The sequence below is a fragment of the Camellia sinensis genome, chromosome 12 (assembly GCF_055761805.1).
Source record: "Camellia sinensis isolate YWXY chromosome 12, ASM5576180v1, whole genome shotgun sequence".
In the NCBI taxonomy this organism is placed as follows: domain Eukaryota; kingdom Viridiplantae; phylum Streptophyta; class Magnoliopsida; order Ericales; family Theaceae; genus Camellia; species Camellia sinensis.
Window position 1 is genome coordinate 40,152,103 of NC_138972.1, and position 22,175 is coordinate 40,174,277.

Below are 22,175 nucleotides of genomic sequence, written 5' to 3' on the forward strand. Positions count from 1 at the left end.
GTCAAACTAATGAGATTGGCATGTGTACAAAATGTACATTCTTTTATTCAAAAACAAAAACATAGGAAGAGAGGGGGAGGAAACAGAGACTAGAAGAAAGCAGAGAGGGGTAGAGAGAGAAACTGATAGATCAGAAGAAAGAGAGGGGTAAAGAAAGAGAAACAGAGAGAGCAGACTAACCTTTAAATCAAAGTGGTGTTGTAGCGTGACGTCGTCGATACACCGGTAAAGGATGAACGAAGGCTCAATGATGAAGTGTTGAGACTAGGGCACACAATCGAGGCTTCAAGGAGTTGAACGGTTTTGTTGGGGACTAATTCTGATATGTTATTCACCCAAAAAAAAGAAGAAAAAAATCAAATTTGAGTGCGAAATGAGATTTTTTTTAGCGCCCCTTTATTTTTGCATGGCTAATTGTAGCGGGTGAGTACAAACCGTCACCATAAAAAAATATATAGCAACGCTTTAAGGAAAAACTGTGACTAAAACTTGATTTTTTAGCAGCGGCCAACAACTGTCATGATAGTCCATTTGTAGCAGCGTTTTTCGGGCTACTGCAATAAAAAATGCTAGTAAAACTCGATTATCTTGTAGTGGCCTCTTCATGCATAACCATCATTTAATAGTCTCAAACTAAGCCTAAGACCATATTTTGTGCTTTTCAGTTGTATTTAAGCCATATTTAATTTATGTATTGCATGTAAGACGCTGAAGGTAGGTGAGTGACTAGGTAAGTCCTCTTAATCTTCATAGCATGTGTGTGTCCTCCTTGCATTGTCTTTTAATAATCCAAGTCTATATACTTATATGCAAAATTATTTGTTTTTGAATGTTTTTATGAGTATTGTTTATCTTAAATTGGGTTTATAGTCATGAATTGATAAAATCGATTTTTTATTGAAAAATCATTATTGTTTTGAAACAATGGCTTTATTCCTTCAATTTAAAATAAATTATATTCATTTTTCTTCAAATCACATAATTTTAGGTTAGTTAAGGGTTTTAATTAATCACTAAAATCATAAAATAGAGAGTAAGGTCAATCTTCGGATTGGATAAAAAGAGGTGCTTCAATATAAATGGCCTTCCCTTTTTGTACCTAAGCTCCTGAATATGAAATTTTCTTAGTTTTGACAGATTAGGCCTTAACTTAATTGTCATTATTAAAGGTTTTTTAATTCTCTTTTAAAAATTAAGTGACGACTCTTCGTTGATTAAAACAAGCCGATATAAAATGCATGCCTTGAACTCGAAAAAAGATACAACGCCCACATTAGTACAGCATCATTTTTTCTCCATCTTCTCCAACAAAGCTCCACGAGAAGAAAATACGGCTTCCACTTAAACCAATATATGATTTTGGCTATCAAAAACCAGTTAATTTGAGTAAAAAGAAGAAAAAAGGAACAAAAAGCAATGGTCATTCTCAAAACCACCCCCTTCCTCTCTCTGCGTTGTTGGGGTCCGTGGCCTACCACAGGTCTCACTCAAATGTGATCTATTTATTTTTTAAGCTCTTGTAAATAGATCATTACAAAAATATCATATTAATCTGATAAATTATAGTCACATAATTTTATTATATTTTTCTGAAACAAAATTGATGGCACTGTCTATATTTTAGAAAACAAATTTGATGAAATTATAAAATTATAATTACAATATCAATGTGAATTATTATTATTATTATTATTATTATTATTATTATTATTATTATTATCTATTCACATAAGCTTAAAAGATGACGAAATCAAGTCGTTAGGGTGAAACTGATGATATATCTCACAAACCTAAATTGCACTATCGAATTGAAGGTGATTGTGATCACCTCTGTTGAATAACTTTAAAATTTGGCTTCTGATTTGTTCAAGGAAAAACTGTCACTTTTGCTAGTTTTCTATGTGGTAGGGAAAATTGATGATTCCCCACAAGTAAATCAATCAATGAGAATAAAAATTAATGCGAAAAAATTAAATCAAAGGCAACACAAGAATTTTTACGTGGTTCCCTCAATATGAGGTACGTCTACGGGATCGAAATTCGATTCCACTATCAACCAAATAAGTTCCAAACGATTACAAAAGAGACACTAATAGTCTCACAAAATCACCCTTAGGTGAATTCCAAATAATCACAAATAAACAAAGAGGAAAGACCTCACCAAATAGATGAATCAAAATCTTCAGAACCAAAGTTGTAGAAGATCCAAAATAACGAACCAAATTATGCTCCAAAGCAGCACCAAACCGAATAAAAATAAGTCTACCGAATTATTTTTTATCCAAACGGCACTCACACAACCAGAACAAAAACCACCAATTTTGATTATGTACCAAGCACTATCTCACCAACAATTAATGATCACCAATGGTTGCTCACCTTTGAAAAACAAAAAAAAAAACCATAAGGCAGCCGTTCACCTTTTTTTCTTAGGCAAAGCCAATCCCAATAATATATTGAATTTAGGATTTTTTTATCAAACCTTAGTTGTTTCCAAATTGGATTAGGTCTCCACAAATTAAATATAATATATAAAAATATATTATAATTAATACTAAACCAAATCAAACTCTTTTTTCAAAACCAATTGGGTCCCACACTCCAATAAGGAGTTATACCCAACAATTCTCCCCCTACCGACTTAGGTGGAAAAATCAACCATACCCGCCAAAGTTCGATACTTCAAATGTTTGTCCCTCGACAAAGTCTTTGTCAACATATCTGAAATATTATCATCTGTGTGAACCTTTTCGAGTTATAACAATTTCGAATCTAACACATCACGAATCCAATGGTATCTCACATCAATGTGTTTCGATCTCGAATGAAAAGTAGAATTTTTGCTCAAGTGAATAGCACTTTGACTATCACAATAAAGCACATACCTTTCTTGCTTCAAACACAATTCTTGCAAGAATTTCTTCAACCATAACTCTTCTTTGCAAGCTTCCGTAATGGCAATAAATTCAGTTTCGGTAGTTAAGAAAGCAACACATTTTTGTAATTTAGACTGTCATGCCACAGCTCCCCCAGCAAAAGTCATCAAATACTCCGAAGTAGATTTCCTAGAATCAACATCACCAGCCATGTCAGAATCTATGAACCCATCAAGCATCGGTTTACCATTCCTAAAACACAAACACACCTTCGCAGTCCCTCGAAGATACCTTAGAATCCATTTTACCGCTGCCCAATGTTCTTTACCCGGATTAGAGAGAAAACGACTCATCGCACCAGCGGCGTGAGCGATATCCGGCCTTGTACAAACCATGGCGTACATCAAAGAACCAACTGCTGAAGCATAAGGAACTTTCAGCATCTCTTCCTTGTCTTTCTCACTTGTAGGACATTGATTCGAACTAAGTTTGAAGTGACCCGCAAGTGGACAACCAACCGACTTTGCTTTATCCATATTGAACCTCTCAAGAACTTTCTCAATGTAGCTTTCTTGAGACAACCAAATCAGCCCCTTTTTGCGATCACGAGCAATTTTCATACCAAGAATTTGCTTTGTCGGCCCCAAATCTTTCATAGCAAAAGATTTACTCAATTCTAACTTCAACTTGTTAATCATGGTAGAATCTTGACCCACAATTAACATGTCATCAACATAGAGCAAAAGAATAATAAATTTACCATCCGGAAAATTTTTCACAAACACACAATGGTCCGAAGTGGTTTTAGATAAACCATTATTCATCATGAAGGAGTCAAATTTTTTGTACCATTGCCGCAGGGCTTGCTTGAGGCCATACAAACTTTTCTTCAATTTGCAAACAAATTTCTCTTTCCTTTTCTCTACAAAACCTTCCGGTTGCTCCTTATAAATTTCTTCTTCAAGATCACCATGAAGAAATGCGGTCTTCACATCAAGTTGCTCAACTTCAAGGTTCATACTTGCAGTCATGCCAAGTACAACCCAAATAGAAGACATCTTCATAACCGGCGAGAAAATCTCGTCAAAATCAATACCTTTCTTTTGCCCAAAGTCTTTCACAACAAGACGTGCCTTGTGCCTCAGATTCTTGCCATCATTCTTCAATTTGAAAACCCACTTATTTTTCAGAATTTTCCTCCCTTTAGGCAACTTCACTAAATCATAAGTTTGGTTTTCAAGCAAGGAATTCATCTCCTCTTCCATAGCCTTTTTCCAATCACCTTTCTTTGCATGCTCAATTGCTTCTTAGTAGCTCTCCGGTTCCCCTTGATCAGAAATCAACACAAATTCATTGGGAGGATACTTTCTTGAAGGCTGCCGGTCCCTTGTAGATTTCCTCAACTCAAGTTGTGGTGGCGGTTCTTGAGTTGGATGCTCTTCCTCAATTTCTGGCTCAACTTCATTAGGATTAGCATCATCCTCTACATCTTCAATAGGTGGCTGCACATCTCCCCCATTTTCATCATCAATTGAAGATGAAGGAGATGGATCCATCTCAATGAGATCACTAGTTTTTGGCTCCGGTTGATCACCTTTGCCAAAGTCTTCAATTGTTTGGTCTTCAAGAAACACAACATCACGGCTTCGAATAACTTTCTTGTCTACCGGATCCCACAATCTATACCCGAATTCATCACGCCCATAGCCAAGAAAAATGCATTGTCTTGACTTACTATCAAGCTTGGACCTCTCATCCTTTGGAATGCGAACAAAAGCTCGGCAACCAAACACTCTCAAGTGCTCATAAGACACATCTTTGCCTGTCCAAATTCTTTCAGGAACATCACCATTCAAAGGATAGGAAGGAGACAAATTGATTACGTCAACCGCTGTCTTCAATGCCTCACCCCAAAAGGATCTTAGCAATTTAGCTTGTGAAAGCAAACACCGTGTTCTTTCCACAATGGTGCGGTTCATCCTCTCGGCAACTCCATTTTGTTGAGGAGTCTTCTTAACTGTCTTTTGATGCCGAATACCTTGGCTGCGACAATACTCATCAAATGGCCCAATGTATTCACCACCATTGTCTGATCGGATGCACTTCAATTTCTGCCATGTTTCTCTTTTAACTATGGCCTGAAAATGCTTAAATACTTCTAGAACTTGATCTTTAGTTTTTAGTAGAAAAGCCCAAACTTTCCTTGAATAATCGTCAATGAAAGTAACAAAATAAAGTGCACCACCATGTGTTCTAACTTTTAAAGGGCCACAAACATTCGAATGAATCAACTCCAAAACATTTTCTTTTCTAGAGGCAACATTTTTATGAAAAGAAACTCTATGTTGTTTACCCGCCAAACAATGAACACAAGTTTTAAGATGTGTACCTTTCTTGAACAAAACTTGCAGCCCCTTTTCACTCATATGACCAAGCCGCTTGTGCCACAATTCGGTAGAAGTATCATATTGAAGTGCATTGACAACACCTTTATAAATTTTTCCTTGCATCGAATAAAGTGTATGAGTCTTCTTACACTTAGCCACCACCAAGGAACCCTTTGTGAGCTTCCATATTCCATCACCAAATTTGTTGTTGTAGCCTTCATCATCTAGCTTCCCGGTAGAGATCAAATTGAGATGAATGTCGGGAACATGACTCACATCTTTAAGCAACAACTTGCAGCCCAAATTTGTTTCCAAGCAAACATCACCCATACCAATAATCTTGGACAAACCTTCATTACCCATTCGAACAAAACCATAATCTCCTTCGGTGTAGGTAGTGAAGAAATCAACTCGAGAAGTCACATGAAAAGAAGCACCAGAATCAATCACCCAATTGCTCTCTTGGCCCACAAAATTGATACATTCATCTTCACAAACGACCATGAGATCACCATTGGTAGTAACTGCTGTTGTGTCTTCTTGCTTCTTGTCCACACTTTTGTCATGCCTTTTCTCCTTATTCTTGAGCTTTCGGCATTCCCGCTTCATGTGCCCTTTCTCTTGGCAATAATGGCACTCAATGTCTTTCTTTGGAAAAGAACCATCTTTTGATTTGTCACGACTTTGATCACGACCATGAGGAGTCTTACTCCTCCCCCTTGTTTTGCTTCGGCCTCTCACAACGAATGCTTCCGAATTAGAGGAACCCGCTGATTTTCTTCTAGTTTCTTCATTCAACAGGCTACTAGTGACTTGACCCATTGTGACAACTCCATCAGGTGCCGAATTACTAACCGTCACAACCAAAGTCTCCTAACTTTCGGGCAAAGAACTTAGTAGCATCAAAGCCTGCAACTCATCATCAAAAACAATTTTCATAGAGACAAGTTGGTTAACAATACTCTTTATTTCATTCAGATGTTCCGGAATAGAGCTGCCCTCTTTATATTTTAAATTAACCAACTTACGAAACAGAAAAACTTTATTTGTGGCTGATTTTCTTTCATAAAGACTCTCTAATTTTTTCCATAAATCATGTGCTGAAGTTTCAGTAGCAACATGATGAAACACACTGTCATCAATCCATTGACGGATAACACCAACGACTTTTCGATTAAGTCTATTCCATTCATCATCTTTCATACCCTCGGGTTTGCCACTATCACCCTCAATATGTCCATACAAATTTTTACAAAATAATAGGTCCTCCATTTTAGTTTTCCAAGTTACCCAATTGCTTCCATTGAAGCTAGACATACGACCCACATTCCCCTCCATTGATTTACACAAATAAATAGACCTAAATAAACCGTAGACTCTGATACCAGTTGTTAGGGAAAATCGATAATTCCCCACAAGTAAATCAATCAATGAGAATAAAAATTAATGCGGAAAAATTAAATCAAAGGCAACACAAGAATTTTTACGTGGTTCCCTCAATGTGAGGTACGTCCACGGGATCGAAATTCCATTCCACTATCAACCTAATAAGTTCCAAACGATTACAAAAGAGACACTAATGGTCTCACAAAATCACCCTTAGGTGAATTCTAAATAATCACAAATAAACAAAGAGGAAAGATCTCACCAAATAGATGAATCAAAATCTTCAGAACCAAAGTTGTAGAAGATCTAAAATAATGAACCAAATTATGCTCCAAAGCAGCACCAAACCGAATAAAAATAACTCCACCGAATTATTTTTGATCCAAACGGCACTCACACAACCAGAACAAAAACCACCAATTTTGATTATGTACCAAGCACTATCTCACCAACAATTAATGATCACCAATGGTTGCTCACCTTTGAAAAACAAAAAAAAAAACATAAGGCAGCCGTTCACCTTTTTTTCTTAGGCAAAGCCAATCCCAATAATATATTGGATTTAGGGTTTTTTTTATCAAACCTTAGTTGTTTTCAAATTGGATTGGGTCTCCACAAATTAAATATAATATATAAAAATATATTATAATTAATACTAAACCAAATCAAATTCTTTTTTCAAAACCAATTGGATCCCACACTCCAATAAGGAGGTATACCCAACACTATGCTCGCTTTTTCTTTGTCTATGGATCAAATCCATAATATTATGCGGTAATTGTTGTGAAATTGAAGCACAAAGTGGGAGCAGAAAATGTGGTTGAGAGAGAGGAATAATTACTCAGCCTGTGAAAAGATTGGAGATGAATGGAAATGAAAGTAAAGAGTTGAGATAAATAGCTAAAGAGTTTCAAGGAGCTTGCTCGAGGCTATAGAAATAGGTGGATCTACTCATCACAACATCAAGGAGTTTGATATAAAAACTTTTTTATTGGTGAAAAATAGTAGGATCTATACTCTTTTACGTAGGGTAATACAATTTTTTTTAAGATACGTTCACTATTTTGAACTAATTAAAATTTGTAAATTTTTTTTATCTCACATGGTATTTATAAGTAGGAGATTAAATTTTAGGGATTGGTTTTTTTGAATTCAAATTTGAATTTGAGAGATTTTGAGGAACTCGTGATGTCCACACAGGTTCCGTTTCGATGATTCAAAACGTTCATTTATAGGGCTGTCAATGTATATCAATCAGCCATGGCCGTTGTGGCAAGTTGGCATATAGCTTTACCTTAGGGTGCAATAAGGAAATGTTAAGGTCTGAGCTGATAGAGTAACGACGACTCTTTAAGTGATACACTAACTTTACTAACAAACTAACAAATCTAACTACCTAGAATGTTGACCAAAAAAAAAAAATATTAATCATGAAAAAAATTAAGCTAATTTGATAATCATAACATTTTTATTTTATTATGTTTGTTTTCTAAAAAATAGAGGACAAGTATGTTTTTAAAAATTAACCGTCTATTTTTTTTTTTGTCAAACAAATACAATAAAATGAAAATAATACAATTATAATATTGACCTAATTTTTTTTCATAAATAATATATATAGATGACTTTACAAAAGAAAAGATTTAAATTATCACAATAAGATCCGTGACAAATTCTTTAATTCTCTCAAGTTCATATTAGAACTTGAGAAAAACCTGATCCAAATTTTAATTGTCAGTAGGTGAAGGGGGTAGGGTTTGAGCTATGTTTTGTGTGTGATTGTGTTTTTTTTTTTTGGTTTGAGATACATCTACTTTTGGGACAAAAAAGTCTGTGGTGCTAGTCTTAACCATTTAGAATTTTGAGTGGGAGTTTCTGTAGTGAAAATTAAATTTGGGTAGTGTATGATTACGTATAGAATAAAGTTGAATTATTAGATGATAATTTTAGATAATTTATAAATAGTGAAGTCTGAATTCATAATATTAGTATTTGGAACTAGTGGTCTTACTAGACAACGATAAAGGAAAAATTATCAAAGTTTCATAAAATTATTATAAATTTATTTATAAAATATATTTTTTATTTTTAATTATTTAAAAAATTACACTAGACGAATAAATAAATAAACCTTATCGCTTACTAATTCCTAGGTTCTATTTGTTTAACTCAAAAAAAGTGGGGATTAGAGGCTGCGTGAACCTTTTTCAGAGACATTAAAGAAATAACTTATGACAAATTATTTAACTTTCACGCATATTTTAATAAGGGTAAAGGTATGGCTTCTGTCCAGTTCAAGATCGGATTGGATTGTATTGTTGGGTTATTGGGAGTTCATTACGGGTCTCGTTTTGATAATCTAAACCGTTCAATATGTAGAAATCGTTGATTACTATATGTCTATAAAAAATCACGTTGATCGGATATCGATAGTTATGTGATCAAAATAGTTTTTTGTCAATCGTTAATTTGTTTACCGTCTAATTTTTTTAATACGAAACTGATTTGATCATATAGCTATCGATATCCGATCAACGTGATTTTTCACAGGCATATAGTACTCGACGAGTTCTACACATTGAACGGTTCAGATTATAAAAATGGAGCCCGCATTGGGCCTCCACGGGCCTAACAACACTGTCCAGTCCGATCCCAGACTAGACAGAAGCCTTACCCTAAAATAAAATACTTTTTAAGAGTAATTTAAAATATAGATTGTTTTTTATGATTTTAAAAATTACACTGTATAAATAAATAAACCTTATCACTGACTAATTCCTAGGTTCTATTTGTTTAACTCATTAAAAGAGGGGATTAGAGGCCGCGTGGACCTTTTTCAGAGACATTAAAGAAACAACTTATATGTTAAATTATTTAACTTTCACTCATATTTTAATAAGGGTAAAATAAAAATACTTTTTGAGAATCGTTTAAAATATAGTCCTTATCACTTACTAATTCCTAGGTTCTATTTGTTTAACTCAAAAAAAGTGGGGATTAGAGGCTGCGTGAACCTTTTTCAGAGACATTAAAGAAACAACTTATGATAAATTATTTAACTTTCACGCATATTTTAATAAGGGTGAAGGGTATGGCTTCTGTCCAATTCAAGATCGGACTGGATTGTGTTGTTGAGTTCGTGAGAGCTTACTGATAATCTCAACTGTTTAATATGTAGAAATCGTTGAGTACAAAAAATCAAGTTGATCGGATATTGATAGATATGTGATCAAAATAGTTTTTTGTCAATCGTTAATTTGTTTACCGTCCAATTTTTTTAATACGAAACTGATTTGATCATATAGCTATCGATATTCGATCAACGTGATTTTTTATAAGCATATAGTATTCGACGAGTTCTACACATGAACGGTTCAGATTATCAAAATGGGGCCCGCATTGGGCCTCCACGGGCCCAACAATACGGTCTAATCCGATCCCGGACTGAACAAAAGCTTTACCCTAAAATAAAATACTTTTTAAGAGTAATTTAAAATATAGATTGTTTTTTATGATTTTAAAAATTACACTGTATAAATAAATAAACCTTATCACTTACTAATTCCTAGGTTCTATTTGTTTAACTCATTAAAAGAGGGGATTGGAGGCCGCGTGAACCTTTTTCAGAGACATTAAAGAAACAACTTTTATGTTAAATTATTTAACTTTCACTCATATTTTAATTAGGGTAAAATAAAAATACTTTTTGAGAATGGGAGCTTTTTTGATAAATTTATTTTCTAAGAGTTTTATTCCATCCAACTCATATTCTTTTTTACTATTCCATTAGGTCCAATTTGAGATAAGAAGACCAAAATACCCTTTTCATCTACTTATGTTCCATTTAGTTCACACTATTTTCTTATGTTTCAATAAGTCCTATGGGTGGCATAATTACCAAAATACCCTTAATGTAAATGTTCACATCGTCAATGTAAATGTTTATATCGTCAATGTGAAGGGGCCCGGCTCATGTCGATCCTCGTGGGTGCCCGAAAAAATTCGAGTCGGGCCGGGTCGGCCCACAAGCCAAAAAAATAGGCCCGACCCGACCCGTTGATATTATGAATATTCACATTGACAAGTTAACATTCACATTGATAAGAGTGTAAAATTGGCCTGCGGCCCGTGGGCGGCCCGAAACCAGCCCATCGCCCGGAGCGGGCTGGGCCGACCCGTTCACAATATGAATATTCACATTGACATATTAACATTAACATTAACATTGACAAGAGTGTAAAATTGGCCCATGACCCGTGGGCAGCCCGAAGCCCAGGTTTGGGCCCGGGTCGGGGCGGGCCCGGCCCGGCCCGGCCCGTTGACAATGTGAATATTCACATTGACATGTTAACATTCACATTGATAGGAGTGTAAAATTAGCCCGCGGCCTGTGGCCGGCCCGAAACCTGCCTGCGGCTCGTGGGCTGCCCTGGGCGGGCCCGGCCCGACCCGTTGATAATGTAAATATTCATATTGACATGTTAACATTCACATTGATAAGAGTATAAAATTAGTCCGCACCCCGTGGCTGCCCGAAACTAGCCCACGGTCCGTGGGCGGCCCGAGGCGGGCCTGGCCCGGCCTGTTAACAATGTGAATATTCACATTGACATATTAACATTCACATTGATAAGAGTGCAAAATTGACTCGTGTCCCATGGGCGGCTCGGGGCGAGCCCGGTCCGGCCCGTTGACAATGTGAATATTCACATTGACATATTAACATTCACATTGATAAGAGTGTAAAATTGGCCCGTGGCCCGTGGGCGGCCCGAAGCCTGCCCGCTGTCCAGGGCGGGCCCGGCCCGGCTCGGCTCGTTGACAATGTGAATATTCACATTGATATATTAACATTCACATTGATAAGAGTATAAAATTAGCCCGTGACTCATGGGCAGCTCGAAGCCCGGCCCCGGCCCGACGCGGGCCCGGCCTATTGACAACGTGAATATTCACATTGACATTTTAACGTTCACATTGATAAGAGTGTAACATTAGCCCGTGACTCGTGGCTGCCCGAAACACGCCCACGACCCGTGGGCGGCCCGAGACGGGCCCGACCCGGCCTGTTGACAATGTGAATATTCACATTGACATGTTAACATTCACATTGATAAGAGTGTAAAATTGACACGCGTCCTATGGCCGGCCCGACGCCCGTGGACGGCCCGGGGTGGCCCGAGTTTGGGTTCGGGCCTACCCCGGGCCATGGGCGAGCTTCGGGCAACGGACAAGTTTTACACTCCTATCAATGTTAATGTTAACATGTCAATGTGAATATTCACATTGTCACAGGTCGGGCCAAGCCCGCCTCAGGCAGCAATCGGGCTTCGGGCCGCCCACGGGCTACGGGCCAATTTTACACTCCTATCAATGTGAATGTTAACATGTCAATGTGAATATTCACATTGCCAACGGGCCGGGCCCGCCCTGGCCTAAGGTCGGGCTTCGGGCTGCCCACGGGTCACGGGCCAATTGTACACTCTTATCAATGTGAATGTTAACATGTCAATGTGAATATTCACATTGTCAACAGGCCGGGCCGGGCCCGCCCCGGGCCGCCCACGGGCCGTGGACGAGTTTCGAGCAGCCACTCCTATCAATGTGCATGTTAACATGTCAATGTGAATATTCACATTGTCATGGATCGGGCCAAGCCTGCCTCGGGTTGCGGTCAGGCTTCGGGCCGCCCACAGGCTGCGTGCCAATTTTATACTCTTATCAATGTGAATGTTAACATGTCAATGTGAATATTCACATTGTCAACGGGCCGGGCCGGGCCCGCCTTGGGCCGCGGGCGGGCTTTTGGCCGTCCATGGGCCACGGGCCAATTTTATACTCTTATCAATGTGAATGTTAACATGTCAATGTGAATATTCACGTTGTCAACGGGACGGACCGGGCCCGCCCCAGGCCGCCCATGGGCCGTGGGCGTGTTTCGCACCGCCACGGAACGGGGGCCAATTTTACACTCCTATTAATGTGAATGTTAACATGTCAATGTGAATATTCACATTGTCAACGGGCCGGGCTGGGCCGAGTCGGGCCCGCCCTGGGCTACTGTCTAGTTTTGTACTCTTGTCAATGTGAATGTTAACATGTCAATGTGAATATTCACATTGTCAACGGCCCGGGCCGGGCCGAGTCGGGCCCGCCCTGGGCTACTGTCTAGTTTTATACTCTTATCAATGTGAATGTTAACATGTCAATGTGAACATTCACATTGTCAACAGGTCGGGCCGTGGGCGGGTTTTGGGCAGCTATGAGGCGCGGGCTAATTTTATACTCCTATCAATGTGAATATTAACATGTCAATGTGAATATTCACATTGTCAACGGGCCGGGCCGGGCCGGGCCTGCCCCGGGCTACGGGCGGGCTTTTGGCCGCGCATGGGCCGCGGCCTAATTTTATACTCTTATCAATGCGAATGTTAACATGTCAATGTGAATATTCACATTGTCAACGGGCCGGACCGGGCCCGCCCCGGGCCGCCCATGGGCCGCGGGCGGGTTTCGCGCCGCCACGGGACGGGGGCCAATTTTATACTCCTATTAATGTGAATTTTAACATGTCAATGTGAATATTCACATTGTCAACGGGTCGGGCCCGCCCTGGCTCGCGGGCGAGTTTCGGGCTGCCCACGGGCCAATTTACATTCCTACAAATGTGAATTTTAAAATATGAATGTTCACATCATTAAATTGCTAATCGTTGAAAAAATATTTATAAGGGTATCAAAATTAAATATAAGGGTATAAGTGTCCAAGAAAATAGTGTAAATCAAGAAAATGGACTTTATGGAATAAAACTATACATACATGGGACGAAATGGGTTAAAAAATTCCTTCATGAATTTCTTGGATTAAAACACTTCTAAATTGGACTTATCAATAAAAATCTTATCACTTACTAATTCCTAGGTTCTATTTGTTTAACTCATTAAAAGAGGGGATTAGAGGCCGCGTGAACCTTTTTCAGCGACATTAAAGAAACAAGTTTTATGATAAATTATTTAACTTTCACTCACATTTTAATTAGGAAAAAATAAAAATACTTTTTGAGAATTGTTTAAAATATAAATTGTTTCTTGTGATTTTAAAAATTATAAATATCTCATTATTAAAATTTTTTATTTAACAAAATTAATAATAAAAAAATATAACTACTCTATTATATAACAATAAAATTATTTAAATTATTAATTAAAATATATTTTTGAAATTATTAAAATTGTTAATTATTTTGATAATTTATTAATTAAATGAGATCATTTGTTATGTGATTAGAAACTTTAAGAAGCGACATATAATTTCCAAAACTATAGATCAATCCGTATATTAAGCCAGCATCAATTACTGTATTTGTAATTTAACCTTTTAATTATTTATATTTTCATTCAAATTTCAAATAGTGATATAATAAAAAATGATCAAATCAAAATATAAGTTGAAATTTCAAAACTTTGAGATATTGTACGAGATGTGCACCATATGCATTCCTAGTTATGATATTTGTAATATTTAATTATAACTTATTGTTAGGTTAGTTATGACTCATTATGATGTTAATTATAATCTTATTTTAGTTCTGACTAAAAACTTTTGAGTGTATCGTATTGTATTTGATTATAACTCATTTTTTTTTTTATAATTATGAGTTTCATACAATTAAGTTATGACATTTGCGATAATTAAATTTACAAATGTCATAGCTTACATATTTTGAGAGAAGAAGATCAATCAAAATAAAATTCAAATCAAAATTTAAGAATAAAAAATATTATTTATCCAATAAATGCATAAACAATCCCGCAATTTTAACATTAAACTTAAGGAATTCGTGAGCATGTAATTAAAGGAACACTCTGTAGAGCACATCACACACCATTTTATAACAAAAGATGTCTGCAATCCAAATGCAGGTCATAATCACAAACAAACAGCATGTTTAGGTGTCGTTTGGTAACACTTATATTTTCAGTTTTTTATTTATATTTATAAAAAATTTAAAAATTGAAATAAAAATTTGTTTGGTAAAATTTTTGATTTATAAATCAGTGGTCTCAGTTTATAAATTTGGTCAAAAAATGAAAACACAAAAAACGTGTTTCCGTTTTGAGTTTTCAATTTTTTTTTTTTATCACCCAACACTAGTCATCACCCGCCACCATTTTCCACCACCGTCTTCCGCCATCACCACCCACCCCCCACCACCACCTACCACCACCACTTACCACCCACCTGCCACCACTACCCACCGCCCACAAGTCACCACCCACCTGCCACCATCACCACCACCGCCACCTACCACCCACCTGCCATCCACCCACCACCCGCCACTACCATCCACCGCCCGCCACCACCACTCGCCACCTACTTGCCACCACCACTCACCAGCCACCTGCCACCACCAACACCCACCCGCCAGTTTATAAAATTTTTGTAAATATAAACTGAAAACGTAAATGTTACCAAACACACCTTTATTGACCCGGAAAATGGAATCAGAAAATTATTTAGAAATTCCGATTTAAAGTTATTAATATAGATTCTATATTTAGAATTCAAAAATTTCTAGATATACGAAAGAAAAGATTTTAGGCTGTGATTGGTTGTGTTTTCAAACAATGATTCTACACTCACATTCAAATATGATGTTTGGAACGAGTTCTCAAATCACGTTTTCAAAACTCTAGGTTTGGTTTGTTTTTCAGAAAAAATTTTGGAAAAAATTCTCTACAAACAAATTTTCAAAAGTGATCAAATTAAACAAACTTTTTCAAAAAAAATCTCAAAATTTTGTTTGGTTACCTACTTTCCAAAATCACACTCTCTCTTATACACATCAAATCAATCACTTTTTTTTAAAATTCTTTCCTCAAAATAATTTTCCAAAACCATTTCTGAAAAAGGCAAACCAAACAAGTTTTCATACTTTTTATCTCAAAAACTACTCTACAAACACAAACCAAACACACCCTGTCTCAGTCATGATTTTGAAATTTTTTTTTTTTAAAAATTTGGCCTAACCAATGGTCCCACAGGTTGACCGGAACAGTGCAAATTTTTTTTTTTTTATATTTTTTTTTACAATTGACATATGTTAATTTTTATATATTAGAAAAAAATATTTTTCGAATTTTTAAATTTTTTTTATGTATTTTAATAGAATTTTGAGTTATATGTTTAATTATGAGTCGTAAATTTTTATAACAAATATCATATGTCATATCAAAAATTTCCTATTCAATTTAAAACTATTTTCAAAACCCTTTTACCAAACAAATTTTTCACACTCAAATTATAATTTCAAAACTCACAAACTTAAAATACAACCCATCCTCTCCGATCATAGCTACAAACTCTACCCACCGCAACCTTTGTACTTTTCTGGAAGATAGGCTTTTATCAATCCAAAATCTACCTACTGATATGAGCAACGAAAGAGTCCAACTCCATGCGAGAAACGCCACCTTTCGTGAAAGCTTCCCGCACGGCTCGGCCTAATTCCGCCGCCCTCTTTCTAATATTGTCTCCTTCCTCCGAACCCATCAATCTCTTCACCACCTCTGCAACCATTGTCGCTGTAACCAACTCCTCTCGACGGCCCCAATCCTTTAAAACCACACCAACTTTTAAAAATTTGGTTACGAGCACGGTGTTCCTTGGTTGGTCCGAGTGCATTGGCCAAGCCAAGATTGGCACTCCCATAGAAAGACTCTCCATACATGAATTCCAACCACAGTGACTCACAAACCCACCTGTTGATGGGTGACCCAGAATTTCCAACTGTGGAGCCCACTCTCTCACCACCATGCCTCTCCCTTTTACTCTCTCTTCATACCCTTTTGGCAGCTCAGCTCTCCTCACTTCTCCAACAAAAACGTCTCCTTTGTCAGCTTCTCTGAGTACCCAAATGAATTTGTGACCACTCTGTTCTAACCCGACTGCGAGCTCTCTGATCTGTTCATCGGTGAAAGAGGTGGTGGTTCCGAAAGAAACGTATATCACTGAGTTTGGAGGTTGTTTGTCAAGCCACTTCAAACATTCATGGCGTTGATTGGTGTTTGTGCTGTGTTGTATTGCCACGGGATTGAATGGTCCAATGGCCCAGTGTTTCTTGCCTTTGCTGATCTGTTCCTTTGCAAGCAAATTGAGGTACGGACCTGTTGGGTTGGGATTTTAGACACCAAAGCAATTACACACATATCACAAAATAAATAGGTAAATTACACTATTAATCCTTATATTTTAAGAATCAGTGAATTATTAGTTATTATAATTTTAATTTCAACAATTTGATTATTGTACTTCTAATTTTATTACAATTTGATCCATCTATCACTTATTGTTACAAAATCTATCACTTATTGTGACAAAAAATAACATGTATAAAACTAGAGGGATAAAAATAGAATTTAAAATAAATTACAAAGACCACCAGTATAATATTACACTTTAGACTGTTTAGTTTGCACATGATTTGTTTTAGTTTAAACTGTTACAATAGATAACGGAGGGATCAGATTGTAACAAAATTAAAACTATGAGCATAAAATTAAAATTACGAGAACCAAAATAAGGTTTTAAAGGACCTTATTTATCCAAATAAATATATGAAAAATATGAATCAAGAAATTAATGAAGACCTTCAATTGCTTTGCTGGTGTTGTAAAGATAGCCAGAGCTGTACTTTTGGTAATCAACTTGGTTGCTAAGGAATCTCTCAAACTCAGCAGTGAAACACCCTTGCAATGAAGGAACGTCTTTGAGTATCTCGGCATCAATTGCAAAAGGCCTTTCCATGGCTTCCCAAGTGTATAAAAAGAGAGTAAAAGCCGACACACTACGAAAAACGTAAGACTCAGCGTTTGGTATCGACGCCACATCTTGAACCACAGAAGCCATCAAAGAATCATGAATAACAACGACTCTTCGAGCAGAGGCAGAGAGTGTTCGTAGAAATGCCCCGACCGGCTCGCGAAGCTGCGTCGAGGCGTCGAACGAAGGTTGGAGGTGAGAGGGGAATTTAATGGAGGCATTTGGGTTGGGTGGAGGAGAGAGAAAATGAGGGTTTGGGAAATCATGAAAATGGATGTTGTTGTTGTTGTTGTTGGTTGATGAAATGGGGTCCCAACCGTGGACTCGAAGCTTGGCTTGGCGGTTGTGGGCTGCGCAGCCAACGTAGTGGATGGGGATGTGGTGGTGGTAGGAGGAGGAGGAGAGGAGGCGAGAGAGTTGGAGGAGTTGGTTGAGATGGCCTTGTGCTGGAAATGGTACCATCACCACCACAACTTGGGATTTTTTTAGGCCATTTTGGCCCTGGTTGCGGTGGTTCGCCATTGATGTGGATATATGCTTCAACATTGTCTTTGGGCACATACATATTTATAAGACATGAGTTAAAGATGGGTAATTATTTTAGTTTGAAAGGAATAAAAATTATTTTTAATTTGTTAAGGAGCTGTATTTTAACCCAATATCAATGAGTGTATTTGTCATTTATTCTATTTTTATTAGTAATTTGTTAGTCTTATTAATAAAAAATGATATTGTTATATCTTTTCTATTAATATATATATATATATATATTTTATTTCAATGTTTGCCTACCACATATATTAGTTTCAGTTACTTTTATCATATCACCTATTTACGTTTTTGTTCATCTTTTTCATAAAAGGTTAAAAAATTACTTAAATAACTTATTCATAAAGAATCCTTTAAAAAAAAAAATTAGAAGTCAATGTAAATATGTCAAAAGAGAAAGATAATTGCATTTTTCTCAAATGTAAAGAAAGGTGAGTATAATTTATCCAAATTCAATATAAACAATATTTGTATAAAAAATTTTGATCTAAAGGAAAATATTTGTACAAAAAAAATAGTACAAAATGATGGGATGCAACTTTCCTCCGATCTAGTTTACACGATTCGATCTCATTTGGGCTCCACTTTATTCATCCAAACTGTTTAATTTTTAATGCTTTTGAGTAAATTATTTATAATAAAAAAAAATTAAATTAATTGAATATCGATAATTATATATTTACATCATATTTTTTTTATATATAAAAATACAACAAATATAATTATAAAAATACAATGTTCATTTGTTTAAGAAAAACATGATCAAAATATGTAAATATTGATATCAGATTAATATAATTTTTATTTTTTATAAATGACTTGTTTGAAAAGTTCTAAAAAAATAAAATAAAGTAATATAAAAATTTAATGTTTTATATCAACAACCCGAGGTCGGCTCAAATGGCCTAAGTTGTACTCTCTAATTCAAAATGTAGACGGTAGGGAACCCCCTCGAAAATAATATATCTCATTTATATTTATTTTTCGAAGTTATAAAATTTATAATTATTGTTTATAATTCCTATAATACTATTACATATTTTTTATATAAATGTTTTAGGATAAATTATAAATACACATTTTGAAATTTATTTCAAATATAAATTGCCCTTCTGTAATTTTAAAAATTACATCTCATCTTTTAAAATTTCTAATTTTATTATAAATGACCAATTTTATTAATAAATTATCAAATCAATTAACAAATTTTAATAATATCATAAATATATTTTAATTAATAATTCAGTTAATTTTATTATTATGTAGTATAATATGTAGATACTTCATTTTTTAAATTAATTCTGTTAAATAAAAAATTCTTAAAGGAGGTATTTATAATTTTACAAATTATAAGGGACAATTTGTATTTTAAATAAATCTCAATAGTATATTTGTAATTTATTCAATTTTTTATTGTAAAATTTTGGTACATTTCACTTTACCCCATTGTCCTCATTTTCATATTTTAAGGGAGTAAATCGTACATTAAATAAAGCACAGAGGATTAAAGTGTATTTTACTTTCTAAACAAATGACGAAAATATTTATAATTCATATACTTAGGTTGCTTATATATAAGGGTATTTTAACATTTTTTATTAAATCAATAACGGGACAAACAATATATTTCAATCCACAAATCACAAAGGGACTATGTAATTATTTTCAAATGAAAAGAGATAATGTGGAGAAGAGCCAAACTAGAATGGGTATAGTAAAGTTTGTTCTAAAAAATTTAGTTGTTTAACATTTTTGAAGGGAAATTATATTATTCACGTCATTTGAAAGGAGTATATCATATATGTTTTTAGTTATTCTATTTTTTTTTATAATTATGATTAATTTTTTTTTAATTATGATATTATTTAATTAGTACTCATAAAATTTTAATTATACCTCATATAATAATTTGTTATAATTTTTTTAATTATAACACAAAAAATATAAAATTATATCATATATTTTTAAATTATAAAATATATATGGCTCAACCTTTAAGGTGTACTATTTTGTATGATTATGTAAGTGATGACGGCAATAATGAATCCAATGGTAATTTGTTCTTTAAGGTGTACTATTTATTTCCTCACTAATGATTCAGTTTCCTGCAGAACTTCATCCCCACAATCTCACGTATTTGTGATTGGTTTAAGTAAATAAAAAAATAAAATAAAATAATATAAAATATTATTAATCCACATTATTATGGGGTGGTGGATCACCCCAAAAGGGGTCCAAATATTATTCATTATCATATTATATTTTCTCTTGTTCTCGATAAGATAACTACAACAATCACATACTGGGTCACGCCGAATTCGGAAGGCTGCTGTGTCTATCACAAGGGTTATTGTTGGGCTTATTTTAGGATCTATTTTAATAATTTAAATTGTATATATTTTAAATATATTTTAAAAAATTAATTTAATTGAATATTAATAATTTTTTTATTTATTTGTATTTGTATATATAAAAATAAATAATAATTGTGATTTAAAATATTAAATATAAAAATAATGATAATTGTGATTTAAAGTATTAAAATAAATACAAATGTGAGTGGATGAAAGGATTAATAATATCCAATTAATTTAATTTTTTTGTAAATATGTTATACTCGATGCACTCTAAAATTTGAACAATTCAAATCATTCAAATCAATCAATAAGATAAAATGTCACTTTTAAATCATAATAATTTTATTTTTTTTCCTCATAAATGTCACAAAAGTCAACCCAAACGAACTTTTTAACCGGAGCAAAAATAATCAGAAAATCAAAAAATAATTAAAAAAGCCACCTGCCAAACGTCAGCTCAATATTCTAACTTTAGGGTGAAATTTTTTGAGCAAATTACCAATAAGTTCAAATAGTTTAAATTAATTTTCATTAAATCCTTTTAAAAACAAGTCATAATACAATTGTCGCTAAAAATAATTTTTTTTAATTATTTTATACACATATCGCTAAAAATTAACATTACTGTTGAGATATGATTTATATCTCAAATTCTTTCTCATCATCTTATTATTGTTTGTATTTATCATTGTTTATATTTATCCTTATCAAGGTTCTAAATCGCGGTATCGGGTAACGTAACGATATCGATCGCGGAGTATCGGTATCGATAGTATCGATCGGTACGTATCGGGAATCGGGTGTCGCGGTGGTGAAATTTTAAAAATCATTTCAAAGGTTTTTCAACTTTTTCTTTCCCGTACCGGTCCGAACCGGTGAGTATCGGCCCGTCGCGGCTTGTGTAACGGCTTGTGTAACGCTTACAGGCCGATACGTACCGGGACTCGGCCGATACTCCTGCGATTTTTAATCTCAGTGGTATATCGGCCTGTATCCGTCGCGGCACCCCATTTTTCCGATACGTATCGGCCGATACGTAGCGTATCGGCCGATATTTAGAACTATGATCCTTATCATATAAAGTGTATAAATATAATGGAATATGTAATACAAACCATTCATTGAATCTGATCAATATAGAGAAAATTGTTCTGAGTTGGTATCAAAGCCATGGCATCCAAAATCACTTCTTCAAGCCCTGCTACTTCGTCATCAATATCGGCAACATCACCTTCACCTATCTCTCTTAATCATGCTCATCATTTCCTCTCTCTTACACTCACATCCAAAAAATTTCTTTATTGGAAAACTCAACTTCTCCCATACTTACGTGACCAACAACTATACCAACATATTGATGGTTCATTCTCCTGCCCATCATCAACCATCGGCATCATCGCTTCCAATCCTGCTCATTACGCCTGGCAATGTCAAGACCAACTAATCATGAGCCTTATCATTGCTTCTCTCTCGGATGAAATTCTACCCATTACCGTCAGATGTACCTCTTATCGTGGTCTTTGGCTTACGCTTGAACAATCCCTTACATCCTCGTCTCATACTCGTCTTCTTCAACTACATTTGAGCCTTCACCAATTGAAACAAAATGATCGCTCTGTCATTGCCTTCTTCATGACGCCAAAATTATTGCCAATGAACTCACTACTGTCGGCACTCCACTCTCTCCTTTTGAGTTTAATCTCTGTGTTTATGAAGGCCTTCATCTGACTTTAAAGCCTTTATCTGACTTAACGCAATGTATGAATTTTAACAAAGTCATAAGGTGAATGTACATACAT

The 22,175-nt window shown here is 35.2% G+C and overlaps 1 protein-coding gene across 1 annotated transcript; it reads right to left on the bottom strand.

Moving 5' to 3' along the window:
- Positions 1–15,921: 15,921 nt before the first annotated feature.
- LOC114312729 (zeatin O-glucosyltransferase) lies at positions 15,922–18,012 on the bottom strand. The gene is made up of 2 exons (XM_028259007.2): positions 17,299–18,012; positions 15,922–16,815 (listed from the first exon to the last, which is right to left on the bottom strand). The coding sequence occupies exons 1-2, from the start codon at positions 17,990–17,992 to the stop codon at positions 16,070–16,072; spliced, it is 1,440 nt and encodes a 479-aa protein (XP_028114808.2). The 5' UTR covers positions 17,993–18,012; the 3' UTR covers positions 15,922–16,069.
- Positions 18,013–22,175: the final 4,163 nt, after the last annotated feature.